The sequence below is a fragment of the Ursus americanus genome, chromosome 1, assembly GCF_024610735.1.
Source record: "Ursus americanus isolate L20-20 chromosome 1, mUrsAme1.1.p, whole genome shotgun sequence".
Classification (NCBI taxonomy): Eukaryota; Metazoa; Chordata; class Mammalia; order Carnivora; family Ursidae; genus Ursus; species Ursus americanus.
Genome location: NC_142127.1, coordinates 43,776,092 through 43,797,590, shown reverse-complemented (window position 1 = coordinate 43,797,590; position 21,499 = coordinate 43,776,092). Strand labels below are relative to the sequence as shown.

At 36.3% G+C, this 21,499-nt stretch overlaps 1 protein-coding gene across 2 annotated transcripts in view; it reads left to right on the top strand.

The window, feature by feature from the left end:
• Positions 1 to 2,593: 2,593 nt before the first annotated feature.
• Positions 2,594 to 21,499, top strand: part of SLC38A11 (solute carrier family 38 member 11) — a 60,657-nt gene continuing 41,751 nt past the window's right edge. Inside the window, exons 1-7 of one of the 2 annotated variants that reach the window (XM_045783453.2) lie at positions 2,594 to 2,788; positions 3,267 to 3,384; positions 5,603 to 5,677; positions 11,670 to 11,804; positions 12,744 to 12,809; positions 16,476 to 16,582; positions 18,587 to 18,666. In XM_045783453.2, coding sequence (XP_045639409.1) covers positions 2,750 to 2,788; positions 3,267 to 3,384; positions 5,603 to 5,677; positions 11,670 to 11,804; positions 12,744 to 12,809; positions 16,476 to 16,582; positions 18,587 to 18,666 — 620 coding nt within the window. In that variant the 5' untranslated portion in view covers positions 2,594 to 2,749. Of the gene's footprint in view, positions 2,789 to 3,266; positions 3,385 to 5,602; positions 5,678 to 11,669; positions 11,805 to 12,743; positions 12,810 to 16,475; positions 16,583 to 18,586; positions 18,667 to 21,499 lie in introns of those variants that run through there. The other variant, XM_045783462.2, reaches the window with a different exon arrangement.

Here is a 21,499-nt window from a genome sequence, read left to right as displayed (position 1 = left end):
CATTAATGAAAATATCTGCTATAATTTATTAAAGGAAGTTGTCTTCTATTTCTAATTTACAAAAAGGCCTTTTTCAATTGTGAATTCAACATTATCAAACCTTTTTCTGTATTTAGTAAAATAATTATGTGGTTTTCTCTTATAATCTGTTAATGTGGGAAATTAAATTTATAGGTTTTTTAAGTTAAGCCACCCTTTCATACTTGAAGTTTACCCAACTTGGTCATGATATTGCTAACTTTTCATACACTGTGGGAATCAATTTGCTAATATTTTATTTGAAATCTTTGAGTCTATATTTTTTAGTAAAATAATGCTGGAATTTTCTTTCTTTTGATGCACTGTATCAGGACTAAGATTACTAATTTTGAGTATATCAAAATTATATATTTTGCATAATAAAAAATGCCATAAACAGTTTTAAAAGAAAGAAGCTGGGAGAAAATATGTGCAAAATATGTAACGGATATAAGTTGGCACCCTAAATATATAAATAACACTCACAAATCGATAAGAAAAAAGACTAACAACCAAAATCAAAAGGGCAAAGGATATAAAATGAAATTCACGAAGAGGACAACCTAAATATTTAATTAAATTCATCAAATATTATAAAAAGATTCTTAACTATAGATTGGGACAATATAAATGTATACACTAATTACCATTTTTAAAAACCCCTTAAGAACAACAAAACTTAAAAAAAAGGAAGTCCTGGTGTTGTAGACAAAGCAGAAAAACAGGAATTCTATCTCTGCTTGTGAAAGTGTTATTGGTACTACTAATTTGTAAAGGAATTTGGGAATATTTTGTGAAGTTTAAACATGCATGACTTATTTCCTAATAATTCTACTGCTAGAGAATCTGTCATTTAATATGCTCCAGAAGGGTGTAAAATTAAAACCTTAACAACCTTCTTTCAGTAGGAGGATGGCTAACTGAACTGTGAGAGAGAAAATGAATAAACTGTACCCACTTATATCTATACAATACATCTTGAAAACAGTATATTGGGTAAACAAACACTAATGCTGTTGGGAAAAATAACATGTACAATATGGGACCGTCTTTCATAAATCTTGAAAACATACAAATCAATTTCATATATTGTTTATGGCTATAAACGAATAAGTTAAAATATAAAGCATGGATAGAAAAGATATACACCAACTTCATGAATAGATGACTTCAGGGATGAAGAGAAAGGAATGGGGTTTCCATTGCAAGAGTAAATGCTTATTTTGCAGTAGAAGAAAATGTGACAAAATGTTAACATTTGTTGGGGCGTCTGGGTGGCTCAGTCAGTTGAGCCTCTGACTCTTGATTTCCGATCAGGTCATCATCTCTGGGTCCTGGGATCCAAACCCCGGAAGGGCTCTCTGCTCAGCATGGAGTCTGCTGGAGATTGTCTCCCTCTTCCCCCCTTGCTCAAGCGCTCACTCTCTCTCTCTAATAAATAAATTTTAAAAAATCTTTTTTAAAAATGTTAACATTTGTGGGGCACCTGGGTGACTCAGACAGTTAAGCATCAGCCTTAGGCTCAGGTCCTGATCCCCGGGTTCAGATGGATCCTGGAGGGGGCTCCGAGCTCAGCAGGGAGGCAGTTTTTCTCTCTCCCTCTGCCCTTCCACCCCCCCCCATGTTCTCTCTCTCTCTCTCTCTGAAAGAAATAAAATCTTTTTTATGTTACCATTTGTTAATTTGATATAGAGCTTATTTTATCATTCTCTTTAGCTTTTTTCATTTAAAAAAATGTTTCATAATTTAAAATAAAAGAACTTCTTTAATAAGTATTTGATAAGTACGGTATTCTATTACCACTCTTACTATCCTTGAAACCTTTCTGTATGTATTCTCTTTGTGATTGAATATTCCATAGGCCAGTTTCCTCATCTGTAATATAAGAAGGGTGAACAGGTGATCATTGAAGACTCTTTCTACCTCAGACACTCTAGGTGCCTTCCCTTTCCCATCCCCCTTACACTTCCCTCCTCCTTGCTTTTAAGATTCACTACCTGAATCCATCATCAATCCAGCTCCTTTTCCACTCTTTAAATCTCCTTTTCTGAAAAGTCATCAAGGAACATTTAACCAAAGCATGCTCAGTAATCAACTTTGCTAAAACTCTAGAAAAGATTTGGTTTGCTTGGTTTGCTTGCTTTGTTTTCCATTTAAAGTAAGAGTTCTATATTTTCATCTAGCATCTCTGACACAGAAGAGGTGTAGGAAGCAGGAGGAGGTGGTAATAGAAACGATACTCCAGGGGAGCCCCGGTCCTGCTGCGTTCTTACCTGGGTATCAGACTCCAGCCAAAGAGCAGCTAACTTTGGAATGGACTAAAATGAAAGCACCGTAATTCTTTTTACAATCTGGGCAGGGCAGGGCAGAGCAGGGTGGAACACACTGTAGTTTCCAACTGGAGGTGGGGTGGAAAAGGAGGGTGCAGGGAGAGAGGGCTGCCCAGATCAGAAACATCCTGTAGCATCCAGGCGTAGAAGGAAGGTGCATTGGCTGGGCAAGCTCCTGGAGGAAAGCGCTCCGGGCTGCTGCAGCCAAGTGAGCTCTGGGCTGCAGCCCGCTTCCCCGCGGATCTGAGGAGGTGGGGCCAGGGGCGACCGCGGGACCGCTCGCTCCCCTCTCCCGCCGCGCGCGGACTCCAGCTGTGCAAGGTCGCGGAGGAGGCTGGGCAGGCTTGTGTGGGATACCGAGGCCCTCGAGCCTTCCACGTGCTGAAGACTCTGAAACAGCCATGGGCTACCAGGCGCAGGGGCCCGTCATCCCGCCGCAGGTAAAGCTGGGACGCGGGGCAGCTTGTGAAGCCAGGTCCTTTCCAGTCGTTCACCCTGCAATAGAGAGCCGCACACTTCATCTGGGGTCTTGGTTTAGCACAGCGGAAAGTTCTCCAGGAGAAAAAGTTTTGCCTCCATCTGACTTTTTTTTTTTCTTGGCAGGCATTTTTCAGTATAAACCCTTTAATCTCACAAAATCCGAATCCTGTATTCTGGGATTCCACGCAGCAATCCTTGAACTTGGCGCAGCTGTAATTGGGACATTTTAGAATGGAGTTTGTTTACAATGCTCTGTTGAATTACCTGTTATTGTTACTCTTTATTGTATTATACTAATCATTATTTTCTTATCGTTACTGACATTACTAATTATTACTACTAATGTCGTGTTGGTGTCCTGCATTGAATATTTGTCTGACACTTTTCTAATTTTTTGACCTAGTGAATACTTAATTGCCATTTTATATATTAAAATAGAGCAATCTAGATGACAGAGAAACCCTCGTTTCTGAACATAAGCACAAAGGGAAAACTTACCGTCAGTTCACAGCTGTTTTTAATGTTGTCAACTCGATTATAGGATCTGGTATAATAGGTAAGTGCTGCTTTGTTTTGTTTTAAATTTTAAGTGAAAAGACGAAATTTAAAACTCTTACCATGTTGCTAGTCTTGATTATTTTTAAGGAAAAAAATCTTAAATAATAAAACTGGTAATTTTTTCCCCATAAAAACCTTCCTTTTTTTCCAATGTAACTATGTGCATCACAAGAGTGTCTTTTATGCTGAAGATGGGGTTGTGATTCAGAATTTTTCTTCATTTAAGAGCGTCCTTCATATCTGGTAGATTAAGGTGGAACTGAATATGGGATATGTTGAATTTATTTGTATAGGCTATACAGTCAATTGATAATGCTACCTAATACTTCTTCCATCTTCCTGAAGTGTGCACCATTACTTAAACCACCTTTCTATGACCTTCTAGAGTGTTAATCTCCAGATATTTGGAAATATTGAAGGTATATAAGTTTAATGTGAAAACAACAATCTTGTGAAAAATGAAATCATACAGTATTTCCTTACCTATCTAAACAGTTTTAATTTTAAGGTACGAACTTATTATAATACATTAATTTTAAGTATCATTTAATCAACAAGTAGATATTGGTTAAATCAGAATGCATAGATTTTTTTTAACAAAGGAGTCAAATAATCAGAATTGAAAAAATGAGAGGCTCATATTTTCCCAGTTTGAACCAAGGGGAAAATTCTGACAAAATAAAGTGTGTTGCCTTATAGTAATTAAGACAATTATTTTTTCAGTGCTGATTATTTTTTTAATATTTTATTTATTTATTTGAGAGAAAGAGAGAGCACAAGCAGGGGGAGCGGCAGGCAGAGGGTGTGGAGAAGCAGACTCCCTACTGAGCAGGGAACGTGATGCAGGGCTCCATCCCAGGACCCCTGGATCATGACCTGAGCTGAAGGCAGATGCTTAACCAACTGAGCCACCCAGGCGCCCCTAATTTTCCTTTTTTTTTTTTTTAATTTGAAAACATCCAATTTAAGAAAAAGCAAGGACAAAACAAAATCCTGCAATATGCATTGAAAATACTACTTTTTCCTGTAAAGTTCTGACATTTTAGTTACAGTCATCATTGAACATTTATCTTAATTGAGTTACTTTTTTCAACTTTTGCAAGCTGATGTGTTTCCTGATGTTACCTGTTTCCATATATAGGCAGTTCTTTTTAATGGCACATAAAATAAAGGTACGTGAGGTAAAGTAATCAAGTAGGGGCAAAGATTTGTTTGAAATTCTACCCCCATGAACTAGGGAGGTGTGGACAGCTCTACTAGGCAGAATTCCAGAGTTAATTCCTGAAGTGAACACTTTAAGCTGATTCATGTCAGCAACATTAAAAAGCATCTCTTAATTATGTTCAGCAGATATTTTAAGGGAAAATTTTCCAGAGAATAAAAATTCTGGGTGGATATATTTTAAATATGTTTTTTCTTAATATTTTATTGCCCATAATCTAAAATTGGCCATTTCCAAAAAAAATGCATAAGAAATACTTTTATATACCCCTTCAGCTTTATTAAAAAACACTTTTGGTGTGCCCTGGTGGCTCACTTGGTTAAGCATCTGCTTTCAGCTCAGATCATGGTCCCAGGGTCCTGGGATTGAGCCCCGGGTAGGGCACCCTGCTCAGCGGGGAGTCTGTTTCTCTGTCTCCCTCTGACCCTCCTCTGCTCCTGTTCTTGCTCTCTCTCTCTCAAATGAATAAATAAATCTTTTCTAAAAATACATAAATAGTAAAAAATTAAAAATTATTAAATAATAAAAAATACTTTTACCTTCTCATTTTTCTCTCCTGGTTACCCACTTTGATTCTAGAGTCAGTCTTTCCTCATATCCCATAATCCTTTTGTGCTCTTCTTACCCTCTCTGCTTTCCCAGCTAGCATGTAAGGGAAGCTTTAGGTTATTACTTTCCACATATTCAAGGTCATATTGCCTCCTCACCCTGAAGTGAACATTATTTGTGTGAACCGGCATCTGTTTTTCATTTGCCGCTTTCTTATTCTTATCCCATCACCTCATAAACTTGCTCTCTTGACATGTCCTTAGCTTGCATTTTATTCTGAAATAGTATTAATATGCTAACACTTGATTTGAATAGCCATAGGCACTGTTTACAACCATGTCCTATAAATATGTCAATTTACTTAGCTTGTTTTATACAGGAATTGGGGGAAAGCTTCTATATTCTTATATATTTTATTAATGTGATTAATTTTATATTTTTCCAGGATTGCCTTATTCAATGAAGCAAGCTGGCTTTCCTCTGGGAATATTGCTTTTATTCGGAGTTTCATATGTTACAGGTAAAATACTATGTAATTGCTTTTTCCTGCAACTTAAATCTTGCAATGATGACTACACACACACACACACACACACACACACACACACACACACACACTAATTGAATTTTCTAATTAAGGAGTGCATCAAATAATCCTAAAGAATTCAGACATTTATGTCTGAGAAGATTTACTTTTCCTGCTAATCCTCTGAACAGATTAGAAAAGCATTATATATCACCAAGCCTAAATCCTTTTCATGCGCCTTTTCCACTGTATGCAGGGAGTGGTAGATGAGGGAGTCATTTTAAAGGCTGATTAGGCTGAAAGAGACTGCTTTGAAAGTGTAGACATCAGACCTTCCTTTCCCACAAAAACCTTAAGCAGGTGCACATGAATGAGCAACCTTTTCTAGCTATTTTTGTGCAGGTAGAACTGAAAGATCTGGTGCTCAACCAGCAGGGCTCACCACCCACTCCCACCTCTCCCGTGCCTGCCCAGGCTCCCTGCCTGCCGCTCTCTTTCAGGGCAGCAATAACGTGCTTCTGTATCACTTCTCTTCTGCTTCCCCCTTTTCATGTAATGGGTTCACTCACACTCACGTTTTGCCTTTCTTCCATCTGAGTGCAGGTTTTACAACTCATAATCACCTCCTCTTCCTGCTGTTCTCATCCCTGCCCTGTCACCCCACCAGCTCACCTCATGACAATCACAGGGTCCTTCCTCTACCTTGGGATCACCGTGAAAAAGGCAGTGATCACAAACAGATACCACCTGCAGTGGCTGTTTTGAAGGTGGCCACTATGTGTGGTCTTAGATGCCCTTTTACCAAGGAATGCAAAACACCTCAGCCTTGATTTTTCAGTGTTGACCTGTCTCTCAGTGGCACCATGTTCCTGTGAGGTTATGATCCCCAGCCACCATTTCCCCACAGCCTTCAGCCAATAACTGACTGATAGGAAAGCAAAAGCTGTGCACCCGAGAGCACCCACACACCTGCCCCCCACACCCACACCCCCACCCCCACCCCCAACCGGAGAGACCAGTGCGTGTTGCAGGTGCAGCAAGTCTCCACCGGAGACCACCTCTGTGCTGAACTGTTTCCCCTGCCCTATCCTGTCACTCCCATTCTCTTGAAGAGCACTCCCTCAAAGTCCCTCGCCCGAGAATCTCTGACCCAGCTCTGCTTCCAGAGACCCTGACCGAGATGCCATGCCGTCAAAAAAAATCTCAGGTTTCTAAGACCCTCCTGTAACTGCCATTTCTCCCCCCTCAGGCTGAGGAAGAGAGAGTAAAGCATGCCATAGATACCAAAGTCAGGGCTGCAGAAGCACAGGACTGCCTTCCTCCCTCCTTTCTTCTCACCACCTGTTCTCCCCAAACCTAGGCTGCTTTGAGCTTCTACAGCTCTTACTTTGTGGCTTAAGACCCATAACATAGTAACGTGGGACCTGTAACATTGTGCTTATTCAGTGTTGCTGGTGTTTAAAAATTGCACTCCATTCATGAGAATATTCATCACACTAAAAAAATCCCATTCAAGGATTACACTTGTTTTTAATTTCCTGTTTCCCAGTCAGTCAGCACTGACAGATAATTAATTTCCACCCAGGCATAATAACCATGGCTTATTTAAGTACATTGTAAACATTTATGCACACTGTAAACCAGTAGATAGAAAAAAATTTAAAAATATATGTCACCTAAGAATTAAATACTTGAGGTGAATTAAGTCACATTATGCACAAATTAATCATAATGTGAATAACTTTCTCAACTAATGCTATGCATAAACTTAACAGCAATGCCTGTGAGCAGCCCTTTGCAAAGTCATATATTGCAAATTTATTAATCTGTAGAAATAGTTACTCTTGTTAGTTCAGTTGTATGATCAAAATCTTTAAATAATTTTGATGAATAAAGGATGACCACCCAGAAGCAAAAATGTATAGACTATGATTCACTTTATTTCTTAATTAGGCTTTTAAGAGAAAACTCTACAAGTAGGGTATTATACTGAATTTTTCTTTAAATTGACACTTAAATGGCACAATGGTTTTTCTTTATAATTATTCTTTTGTCTTTTTAAGGCCTCTAGTGAGATATGTCCAGCTCAGCAGGTAGTTTTTCTAAGTTCTGTTTTCATGTCTGTGAAATGTTGGGGAATAAGAACAAATTATTTACAACAAATGCTTTCTTTTAATTTGCTTTAAGATTTTCATATTTGTTGATTAGAGTGTAATAACTTTTATTGTCCAAACATACATACTGATTTAAAAGAAAATTTTTATGTTGAATGACATGGACTCATTCATGGATTTATCTAAAATTTCCATGCAATATATTTGAAGTTAGATCAAAATGTTATAGCGATTGATATTTCAGATTCCTAAAGCTCTTAAGATACATACTTATAGCTTGTATGTTACAAGTAGGGAAACACATTTATTACTGACTAAATTCTTGGCAAATTGTTAACTTTAAGCAATGTATTTTGAACTTCTATAAAAATCAGCATTCTCACCCCAAGCATACGGTTCTTCACCAAAACTTCACAACATCTATGAAACTGGTTACCTCCTCTCTGTGACTGAAGTCCTCATTCATTCTCTTCATTGGTCAATAAGTTGCTGTTGAGTTTTCCTGCCTTTAGCATCTGACCATTTCCTGATGAGTCTTCCATATTGCTGCAAAATTACCTTCATAAAACCTCAGTCTGGTCTCTCTCATGTCCCCAGTCAAGGCATTCCAAGACTGTATAATGACAATAGAAAAAAAAGTTATTGCATTCAAATTCCTTCATAGCTCAGGCACAATCTGAACTTTACATTTCATCTCCAATTAATCTAACTTCTTTCATATCGTCACCAACATTACCATGTGTAGAAGTTATGTTTTAGTCATTCTAGACTATTCCATTCCCTGTAGAATGTGCTTTCATGCTGCCTTCCCATGGATAGTCTCCCTGCTTGACATTCTTTTTCTTCTCTACTTGGTGAAATCCTGTATCCAAGGCCTATTCCTCTGTGAAGTTTTTCCTGGTTTTAAACAAAGGCAATATAACTAATTGCTATGTTCTTTGTGCTTACAGAGTATTTAAAAATATACTCATTAGGCCATTTATCACATTAAATTTAATCACATATGTAGACATCTAGCAATCCTGCTATATTGATTCATTCAACAAATATTTAGTGAGACTGCTGCCGCTGTATCAGTGAAGAACATTATTCCTGCCTGGAGGAATGAAGCTCACAATGTACTCTCAGGCAGACAAAAAACAGAATTATAATACTTTATGAAAAATACCATATTAGAAATATGGGCAAGATGATAGGGATACTGGAATTTAACCCAGTCTCAAAGGAGCAGGCATATTTTGGGGACAAATAGACACCTCCACTGACTGTTTATAAGTGAGCAAAGAAAATGGAAGGGTGTTCTAAGCAGATGGAAATGTGGAGATGCAAAATGGAACTGTGTGAGTGATTGCGTCTGCTTAAGCATAGGGTTGATGTTTGTAAGTGGAAAGGGAGGAAGTTAGAGGTTTGCAGAGGCATTTATGAAGGCTCCCATGTAATGATAATCATTACCACTTCCTGAGGACTGGCTTGATGCTGAGGGTAATGCAGCCACTGTACTTAATCCTGACTCCATGAAGTAGTTATTAGTGTTCCACTTTGATGGAGAAGGAAATTGAGACTTTAACAGGTTAAAATGACTTGCCCAAGGTCAGCACTTACTGGCAACAGAGTTGAAACTTTGAGTGCATGGACTTTGGAGTCAGACTACCAGGATCTGAGTCCCAACTCTTCCTTTCTAGCTCTGTGAAGTTCAGCGATTTGCTTAACCTTTTGTGCCTTGCTTTTCTCATCTATTAAAGGGGGAGTGGAGGGTAATAATTGCACCTACTTAGAGATGTTGAGAAGGTTAAATGAGTTAATATGCATAAAGCATTTAGGAAAAAGCTTGGCACACAAAAAGTGTTGTGAAAGTATCTGCTAGTATTTCTGCGGTTCTTCTCATTGTTATTATTATCAGACTCCAGATACAGTGCTTTTTCCACCTATAGAAAATAGCCAAAAGTAGCACAAGCTCTCATTCATTTAGTCTCCATAACATGCCAGGTATTGTGGTAGACATGTAAACATCATAATCCTCATAGACTCTTCTGTGAGGTTTGGTGTATTGTCTTACTTTACAGATGAGACTCAAGAAAGTGAAGTCTTCCACCCAATATCATATAACTAATAAATAATTTTTTCTGCCTCATGAAAAGGGTTTTTTTTTTTTTTTATCCAAAAGTATTAGAGGATTCCCCTGGAGGATTTTAAGCAGAAGACAAGATCAGATTTATGTTGTGGTCAAATCCACCTGGTAGAGCAGGGATGTCGAGAAAATCTTTGTAGGGTGGGAATGTTAAAATTGTTTTGAAAAGGGGCTAGATTGGTAGATGAGGGAACTATGAGGAGTTTTCACAGTAATCAGGTGAGAAATGATAAAACCCTAAAATAAAGTAGATTAGAGATTAGAAGTGAGGGGATTGAATAATTTATGATGCAATAGTTAATGGATTTGGTGACCAAAAGAATGTAGCAGGTGATGGGTAATGAGAAGTCTAGGGTAATGCTCAAATTTCTGTTGGTACTGTTCACAGTTTAGAGAAATATAGATGGAGAAGCGGGTTCCAGAACAAACATATAAATTAGAATTTGGATATTTAAAATCAAGATGTCTATGAGATTTCCAAGATAAAATGTTTATTAGATAGCTAGATATAGAGATCTGGAGTTTTGGAGGAGTCTGGGTTGAAGATACAATTTTAGGGATTAATGACATCTGTGTGAAAATTAAAGCAGCAGGCATGAATAAGATCACAGTTGGACAGTGAGAAAAAAGTCCAAGAATTCATGTTCTAAACCGAGTAAAAGAAATTGGTGAAAAACTATATATGATTAGTCAAAAAGGTAGGAGGAAATCCAAAAGAAATTGATGTCACAAAGGCCAGGGGAAGGTGATTGAAGAAGAGGAGAATAGTAAACAGAAAAAAACAAAAACAAAAAACCCTGCTACCAAAATAGCAAATTAGATTAAGATTTAGGAGGTATCCATTGGATTTATCCACTTGGAACTCATTGGTGAATTTGTTGCAAGAAGATTCAACGATGTGGGAGGGAATCGAGGTGGAAAGCACATTGCAATGATTTCTATTTTCTTCTTTGTATTTTAATGCATTTCCAAATTATTTAAAGGATAAAAAAAATCAACTGTGATGGAAGCATGAGCGAGAGAAGAGAAAAAACAAGAATCACACACTGTGCATAGCTGTGTACCCAGCACAACTTCAGTGTCGTTCATTAAGTGCTCAAAAAACATTTGAGTTAAGTGGGGAAAAAAAAAAGGAGAGAGTAACTCTTAATTATATAATTTCTGTATATTTGCGTCTTAAATTCCAACTCTAAAATGAGGGCTTAAATCTTTAAAATGTAATATAAAAAGATTCTTGGAGTTTTCTCTTAACCATAACTATAAATAAAGTTACTAGTTGTACTTTGTTATCAAACAAATGATCTGATTCTCCTCAATTTATTTTTTTCTGAATGTTTACACATCACTTTTCATTCTCAGTTTTCACACATTGAACGTCTATGAAATATCTGATTACCTACATTCTGCTGCTTGGAGAGTTGAGATGCTTCCTGTTAATAGTCGTTACAGTAGTTAGGAAAGTAAAAACTGATGCTTTCGCTCTAGTCTGCGTACCTTCTTCTGTCCAGTTCATTGCACAGATATGTTAAGTGTATTTGCATCTCAGTTGAAAAATATATAACTGGAAACAGAACTGTTTCATGAAAGGTAATGTTTTATGAAAAGAAACTAAGCCTTGCCAAGCCAACTGACTGTAGCATTAAATTAAACTCTTCATGGTTTCTCTTTCTTTAAGTCAAAATACAAAAAAAACTTTTATATTAAATGTAATCTGACATTTGCTTAACGGCTGTTTTTGCCACAGACTTTTCCCTTGTTTTATTGATAAAAGGAGGGGCCCTCTCTGGAACAGACACTTACCAATCTTTGGTCAATAAAACCTTTGGCTTTCCAGGATACCTCCTCCTCTCTATTCTTCAGTTTTTTTATCCTTTTATAGGTAAGTTGAATGTGAAAATGAAAAGCATAACTCTTTCATAAACTTACAACTATTTCTGAAGAAGGTTGTTTTAGTAGGAGATTAAAAGTGAATAGTTAAAACAATAGATTTCTTCCAAGGCTGAAATATGGTTTTTTTTGAAAACCTTAGGGTTTGTGGAAGCCATGTACAAGGCCAGCATGTAATTTAAAATTTGTACTGTAATGGTGAACATGTCCCCTAGCACTTCTTAGGTAAATTGTTAACATTCAGCAATGACCAAATTGACATCATTTTTTAAGTCAGTAATACAGAAGCTATTGGTCAAACCATTAGCTCCTTATGTCTCCATGGAAGGCTAAGAATGTATTTTCCCAAAATCTGACTTTTTCAAATGAGGGGATATTAGGGAGCCTTCACAATTTTCTATTATCGTTCCTCACTTTGAGCAATGCATGTGTTCCTGAAAACATATGCGGAAACTGAGCTTTAGTGAAAAAACAAATCACATTTTAAATGACAATGGAAACTCACTATTATTTAAAGTTGTTCTGGAAAGAATCAATTCATGAAGTGAAAATGTTTTTGTAATATAAATTGATATTCTCCCATATATTTGCTGTCTAGTTATTTTTGAAATTATACATATTTGTAATCACAATATATATTGAAAGAAGTAGGATTATGCTAATCGTTGGGAATAACTGATTACTTTCAAAATAGTTAACGGGTATTAAGGAGGGCACTTGTGATGGGCACCAGATGTTGTATGGAAGTGATGAATCACTAAACTCTAAACCTGAAACTAATATTACACTGTATGTTAAGTAACTGGAATTTTAATAAAAACTTGGAGAAAAAAATAAAAGTGCTAAATGCAAAAGGAAAAAAAAATCAAAATATTCAAGATGGAATATGCGATGGCTTCTTGGTGACTATATTGTTTTAATTATGTTTTAGCTATGATAAGTTACAACATAATAACTGGAGATACTTTGAGCAAAATTTTCCAGAGAATCCCAGGAGGTGAGTCAATGTATTTATTTTATGTATTATTCATAGTTGATGTGGGTCATAATAATTTATAAGCAAAATATTTGCAAGTGGAAGAATTGGATGACTTCAAGTATCTGGCAATATCCATGATCCATTCTGATCCTAAAGCACTAATCTACTTTTATAGATAATTTAGTTCTTATTTAGCTGTATAAAGGATATCATTATTATTCACATTCTTAAAATACTTTGTATTTTAAATCTTATGCTACATATCACCAACTCTATGTAGTAACATTTTTCATGTACTCTTTTTACTATGCCATTTCTAAAATAAGCAAGCTGACATTTTTTTCTCCATTATTTGTATTAAGGTATAATTTAATACAATAAAATTAGCCCTTTTTAATGTTTAATTGTGTAACATGTAGTTTGACAAATGCATACAGTCATCCATCCACAACCACAATCAAAATACAGAACAATTCCATCACCCACCTTTCAAAATTTTCCTTATTTCCCTGTGTAGTCAAACCCTCCCTCATCTACAGCTCCTGGCAACCACTGATCTGATTTCTCTCCCTAGTTTTGTTTTTCCCAGAATGACAAATAAATGGCATCACATAGCATGTAGCCTTTCAAGTCTGGCATCCTTCACTTAGTATAGTGCATTTGAGACTCACCCAAATGAATCAGTATCAGTAGTTTGCTTTTTTTTTTTTTTTAATTGCTGAGGAGTATTCCATCATATGAAGTACAACAGTTTATCTGTCCCTCAGTGGAGGGACATTTGGGTTGTTTCATTTGGCATGATTCTGAAAAACCATTATGAACATTTCAAGCAGACCTTTTCAACATGTGCCACAACCCCATTCCCTATTCAACCTTTCAGCATATTACGGCAATTTGAATAATTCAGAGATCATGAGTCTTTTTGTTTTGAAGAGTTTCTCACCTACTCTATAGTTATCATAGTTGAGAGTGATGCAAAAACACCTTTCCTCTTAGTGCAGAATCACTCCTTCTAGAGACATACAAACCAAAAAAAAAAAAAAAAAAAACCACCTTAAAACTAGAAATTGCACCTATTCCTTTCACAGAGTTTAGTGGAAATGGAAACCAGGGAGACTTGACCATTAAATAACAGACCCACTGCTTGCTTGCTGTGTGACCTTGAGAAGGTTAATGCCCTCTTTGAGTTTTAGTTTCTTCATCTCTAAATTCTAGAGTATCACCTGCTTCATAGAATTATTGTGTGAAACAACACAGGGAATATAGACAGTGCTTCGCATATAGTAGGCTCGCCCAACACTGTTAGCTCTTAGCAGCAGCTTCCGTTCTAGCCCCCAACTACAAATCATGTTTTCATAAACTGAGATCATGTGAGTGGATAGAATGCTAAGGAAAAATGCAAAGAATATAATGTCATATATAAAATATGACCTAATTATGTAAATTTTCTATTTTCATAAACAACTACGGAAAAAAACAAGAAAAAATATATCCAATGTAAACTGTGATTATCTTTTAATTGCAGGATTCATGAGATTTTTTTTTGTTTCCTTTGTTGTTTGGTTTTTCAAAGGATCATATGTTAATTTAGAAAAAATCTTTTTATCACTTTATTTTCACTTAAAATGCTTATTCAGGTATATTTTTGTGAGACGATCTCATCATTGGATCCTTATTTTATTTTATTTTATTTTAAAGATTTTATTTATTTATTTGACAGAGAGCGACAGCCAGCGAGAGAGGGAACACAGGCAGGGGGAGTGGGAGAGGAAGAAGCAGGCTCCCAGAGAAGGAGCCTGATGTGGGGCTCAATCCCAGAACACTGGGATCACGCCCTGAGCCAAAGGCAGACGCTTAACGACTGCACCACCCAGGCGCCCTGGAAATCTATGTTTTCTATCAAACATATTGGTAAAGCAAATGATTTGAAAGGGTAAACAGAAACAAATATACAAATTATTTAATTCAAGTTATACTTACCAAAAATATGTAAATAGTTGATTTCAAGGTTTCTGGAACTTGAACTTCCTATTTTAGTGTTTCGATTTGCAACTTTATGTTGATTGTTTAGTTATATCTGAGTTAAGCAAATATTCATGATTATTTTATTATAGTACGTACGTGTGTGTCACATTTATACCACTTCAAATCTGCATCTGGGAACTTCCCTGCAAGTTAGTGTATTAACTATATAAGAAAATAAGTCTCACTTACTTTTCCCGGTAATAGCTTGCTTGCTTGCTTGCTTGCTTTTTTTCTTTCTTTTTTTTTTTTTTTAACTCACTCACTTATTCTACAGACCTTAGACTTTGCAGAAATTTATGAACAAAGACATGGTACCAGTGGGGACATTTCAAAAACATAATCATATGATCTCTGAAGGAATTCAATATGAGCTAAAAAACGTAAGCAGTGGTATCTTCCTTGGAATAGATATATAGCTCCCAAAGTTAATACTGTGATTAGCACAGCCTTAAAAATATATAAATCATTATAAGTATCTTTTATTTTATGTTTACAACTTTTTAAAAAAGATTTTATGTATTTATTTGTCAGAGAGAGAGACAGAACAAGCAGGGGGAGCAGGAGACAGAGGGAGTAGCAGACTCCCCGCTGAACAGAGAGCCCAATGCAGGACTCAATCCCAGGACCCTGGGATCATGACCTGAGCCGAAGGCAGATGCTTAACCAACTGAGCCACCTAGGCGCCCCTTATGTTTACATCTTTTGCTTATATGTGATGATAGGCACACATGCACACACACACCCCCAACACACACACAATTATGTACTCATGTGACAACCAAGACTCTGTAGGGTATACTGGTTTCAGCAGAGCTTCCCGATTAGTTTTCTGTATTGCTTCTGTCTACTATACTTCAGGGAAACCTCTTCTTTCTCAACAAAAGTATAGAAATAGAATATTTTTATCTAAAACTTGAGTCTTTTTTTTTAAAGATTTTATTTATTTATTTGACAGAGAGAGAGACAGCAAGAGAGGGAACACAAGCAGGGGGAGTGGGAGAGGAAGAAGCAGGCTTCGCAGTGGAGCAAGGTGCCTGATGCGGGGCGCAATGCACGGCTCAATCCCAGGACCCTGGGATCATGCCCTGAGCCAAAGGCAGACGCTTAAAGACTGAGCCACCCAGGTGCCCCTAAAACTTGAGTCTGGAAATTTCAAGCTCTACTGTTCAAGTCTCTCTAGGATATAGAAGTTTAAAAAAAAAAAAAGCCTCAGAACATACCCTCTCCTGATATAGCTTACTTCCTATAGAAGGGATTTGCCATGAGAGGGTTTTGGACAGACTGACATCATGTTTTTAGCCTTGGGGAAGGATCTCTGTACCTTCTAGGTACAGAGTATGAAGGTATACTCTAAGGGGACAAAGGAAGGGTAGAAGCAGGAAAACTGATTAGGAGGCTATTAAAATAATTGGAATGCAAAATATTATAAGATTATTTGAACTATAGGTTCATCCTTAAGTTATTTTGTATTTACATTTTTGTGAATTATTTCTATTTTTACATGGTTTTATGGAATTTATTTACTCAAAATCTTTGTCATTTAGATAACATTTGAAGTTATTTAAGTCATTTTTGCACTTAAATATTTGACTGCTTACTTGTATTGCTGGTGTGTTAATTTATACCTATAAAGATTTTATAATATTTATTATGTTTTAGTTGACCCTGAAAACTTGCTTATTGGTCGCCACTTCATTATTGTGCTTTCCACGGCTGCCTTTACCCTGCCTTTGTCCTTGTATCGAGATATAGCGAAGCTTGGAAAGGTAACTTATATCTTAAAAAGGCTCAGAAATGCACTTTGTTACCTGCACTAATTTTGTCAAACTACTGTCTATGTGGCCAAGTTCTTAATTATAGTATTTATCTTAGTTTCTTTCTTACCTTTCTTTCTAAGGTAGATACTCTGATGTCAGACACCATACTTTTAATTTAGAAAATAAAAAGAACTATACTTACACCAAGTCTAATTTACTGAAAAAATGTTGTATCATTTTTTTTTATAGATAGTAGTTTAAACAATTTAAAGTTAGACTAAGTTTAAGACGTATGGATGAATCTCTTCACTGGCTCAAAAATTTTTTTTAAACTATAGTGTGTTTCATCCATTGAATTTAAATATCAATGTGTCATTGATTAATTCATGAAAATTTGGCCAGTGTATACGATTCTTATTGCTAAAGAAAGTGATGATGCATTTCTAATGAAACCAACCAAAAAATTATTCAAGTCACCATATAGGCTCGTCTGCATCGACTAGCCTTTATCTACCTGTATTTTTATTTCCTTACTCTCAAGGAGTGTTGGAGTGTTTGTATTTTACACAAAATACTTTTGGCATTATATTTACATTGTGCCAAGCATTCTGATGAAAAATTTTTAAAAAGAGTTATTTATATATTTTTATGTTCTAATTTGAAAAGTCCAACAGGCGAGTGAATTTTGCTTTTCACTGTGATGTTTCATGTGTATCCACAGTTATGGATCCTTCCTTAAGGATCCTGTTATGGATCCTATTTCCCAGAGTCCTTCCAGGTAAAGCTGAGAGTGGAGATGATGTTCCAAAGTATTCTGACCACTCTATCTTTGTTCCCTAACAGACTTGCAGAAATAATCATGAGTCTATCAAAAGCAGCTTTTTTGTGAATTATCTGAAATGGCTGAACAATTTTCCATTTCACGTGTTGTAGACATAAATGTTATCTTCTGAGAGCAGAAGGCCAGGCATTTATGAAAAGAAAGCTAATATTCTATCATATTATTAATACCTGAACATTTTTACCGGTGTCCCTTAAAAGTGTCATACTGTAATATTTAAATAAATCTCCCAGTGAGCAAACCCAGAGTAGTTAGGAGCCCTGATCTGGAGTTAGGGGGTTTGCATTTGAATTTTCCCTCTCTCATTTTTTAACCATGTGACCTTGGGAGTGTTACTTAAAAATCCCATCCTCGGGACTCATAACAGAACCTTCTTTCTAGTTAAAAACTAACAATCAGGGAAACAAGGTTAATGATAACTAAATGAAATAAAAGCAACTTTACATTATGTTTTTCTTATTAGAGAAAGAAGTCTAAAATGTGCTCATCCATTAAAAAATTAAGGACAGAAACACAGACCTAATAATGAGTGCACAGATCACATATACACACAGACCAGTTTATATTTTAACTAGCTGAAATAGTGACAGAATAGAAAGGAAAAAAAAAAAAAGACTTTCGAAACACAGACCAAAGGGCAAAATCAAATAGGAAAAATAGACTAACAGAGCTAGAGAACAGAAAGAAAAAAGGAGATGCACCCCAAAAATATGTGTGAGTGGGTGTGTGTGTGGGGGGGATCCTGTCTTGATAGGGAGAGGGTAAGGTAAAGACAGAAGCAGAAGAAGCAATTATAGATAGAAAAAAAGCACAAGTCAACACCAAAATAGGACTTGAAGAAAAAAGAAAACAACTTCCCTTTGACTTTTATAAACAAAAATCGCCAGTTTTGTATTCTATACAGTAAGCCACTAAAAAAATTAAAGCCATGTTGCAAGATTAGTCATAAATGATACTTGCCTTCCTATTTGGGGGAAAAAAATAATACTATGGTCTGATAAAAAGTTACATGCCTGAGATTATCAACAACAGTCTATAAGAAAAAACTACTATAGGATACTATAAACAAAAGCTGTATATATGTTTACTCATGTAAAAAGAGAAACACTTAATATTTTCAATATAGTAATCTCTCTTCCAAACTGACAATATCTTTACATTTTCTTTTGCAGATCTCTTTTCTTTCAACAGTTTTAACAACTCTGATTCTTGGAATTGTAATAGCAAGGGTAGTCTCATTGGGTCCATACATGTAAGTTTTGATGCTCTATTGGTTAGTCTTTAATTTATAGCCTTTGCATAAATACTTATATGACATATTGTAAATGCCAAAATATAAAGTAATCATGGTACCAGAAGCACCATTTATCTTCAGTATTTGACAAAATGAGAGAAGATAATTACATCTAAGTAGACAGGCATTTTTCATTGGGCTGCTGCATGGCTGATGAGATTAAACTGAGTTTACTCAGTTTACTTACTGGTCCTAAGAATTAGAATAAGGAAGAGATTTTGAATAGTTAGAAATAGGAACAAAGTAGAGCGCTCGGGAGTGAAAATGGTAAATGGCAGAAATTTTTATAACTACCCCAGAGATGGATTTGTTAACAAAGTTTCACCAACATAGGCTGAAATGAGAAGAATAAAGAATATAGTGGAAGTTTTCTCCATTACAGGATACATAATCACTTTGCAAACCACCCTTTATTCTCTACTAAGATTATATTCTTTGATTATTTTGTGTTAAAATGCATTGTCATTTGTGAACTGATGGTGATAGCTGTGAATGTTACCTGTGAGGGGGGGAAAGGAAAGGAAACCTGTTGAATAACTATCTGTGACAACGTGGTTCCCAAGGTAACTTCTTTTTTCTATTGGTTAATTGTTCTGCAAGATCACATCATTTTCAACTTCATGTGCTTATGTCTGGCTTTTTAGTCTACCAAGAAAGTTCCAAAAATTATGCCTCAAATTTATTTGGAAGGAATTATGAAACATCTTGTCTAATTATATTTGATCTAAACTTTACTTTGAAAAAAAACACCTATTTTTTTTAAAGGATTGAAATAAAAGAGAAAAACATAAATACCTATCGTGTTTATATTAATGTTCTCTTCAGCTAACTGAATCCCAGTTAGTAGTTGTATTAGCTTGGGCTGCCAGAACAAAATACTATAGGGGTCTTAAACAACAGAAGTTTATTTTCTCATAGTTCTGGAGGCCGCCAGCATGGTCAGGTTTTGGTAAGAGGTCTCTTCCTAGTTGCAAAAAGCTGCCTTCCTGCTGTGTCTTCTTCGCAAGGCAGACAGTGAGAGAGACAGCAAGCTCTCTCGGGTATCTCTACTTATAAGGACACTAATCCCATCAAGAATGCCCTGCCCTTAAGACCTCCTCTAACCCTAAATATCTCCCAAAGTCCCCATCTCCAGATACCATCACAAAGGGCCTCTAGCTTCAATATAGGGATTTTTGGAGGGGATGCAATTCAATCCTTAGCAACAGCAGTTTTGAAACGCACCCAGTTTCTTTCACTGTGGCCATTTATTCTCTCATTTAGTGAACGCTTACTGAATGCCTGTTGTTTCTAGCTATTTTGCTGCACCCTGAGAGAAAAAGAGCAGAGAAGCGTTAAGTCAGCACCTGTTGCAAGTTGTTCACAATCAAGTAGTGAACATTTTAAAAACAAAACAGAAGAAAAAGAAACAGCAGTGCAGTAGAAGTGCAAAACAGAAGCATTAGAGCAGGAGCAGCACCAAGGAAGAGAGTGCTCAAATAGTTCGTCTGAATCAGGAAGGGCTTCCTGGAGGAAAAAAAATACGATCTGGGTGTTTTGAAAGATGAATAGGAATTTTTTCAGATAGATGAAAGTGTAAAGGCATTCCCGGCCCAGAAAAGGTAAGGATAAAAGCACAAAAGCATATGCCAAATTCTACTCACATTTATTTAGTATCTACTGCATTGATACTGTATTCATCTCTGATTTTCAAAAGCTGAATTTATGCAACAAAAAGCTAATAAGTATATTGAACAGAATATAATACAATACAGTAATTGTTGGTTGATGTTTTTAATTGTGTAAGACAGAACTTTTTTTTTAAGACTTTATTTATTTGACAGAGAGAGAGAGAGCACAAGCAGGGGAAGCTGCAGAGGGAGAGGGAGAAGCAGGCTCCTTGCGGAGCAGGGAGCCCGATGCAGGGCTCCATCCCAGGACCCTGGGATCAGGACCTGAGCTGAAGGCAGACGCTTAACTAACTGAGCCGCTCAGGCGTCCCAAGACAGAACTTTTTAAATTGAGCTTTTATTATAAAAAGTGATTCTAGAGAATAAATTATTAGGTTATAATAGAAGGTCTTATAGATATGGCAAATATAGTACTGTGAGGCAATATTGAGGAAAAAACCCAACTAGCTAAAAGTTGGAGATTAATAAATTAATCATTAACTGAGCCCCAAGGGGACAGTTTAAAACAATGATTTTCAGCTCTAGCATCACGTTAGAATTACCTGAGTAGCTTTAAAAAATACTGATGCCAGGGCCCACCTGCAGAGATTCTGAGGGACTTGGTCTAAGAACCAATTCATTATTGAACAGCTGTGAGTCTGTGAGCAAGCATCTAGAACTCTTGGTTTCAAGAGATTAAAATCATAAGTACACATTTGAACTGACATATCATTTCTAAAAATAGACCATAGATTTTGTGTTATTTTAGGCACTGTTGTGCCATTATTTTTCATGATTCAGTCTTCACTTATTGTTTTGGTACCTTTTTTTATACAACATGTGTGTGAGATACTATTGTGAATACAAAGAGAAAATATCTCTGCTCTCAGGGGGCTCACCGTTCAGTGGGGAAGATAAAGCAGCAAAATGACTGTCATATAGGCAAGCGTATCTTGATAGAAAGGAAAGAGGAAGGAGAGGCCACTTCCTGGTGGCGCTACGTGAATTGATTTTATGGCCAAAGAGCTATTAATTTCTGTTGTAAACAATATGTGGCCTGTATCTTTCAAAACTTCCTCTAGCAGTGATATCAGACTTCTCTGAGCCTTTGAAATTTTTCTAATAACAGGGATTATTTACTT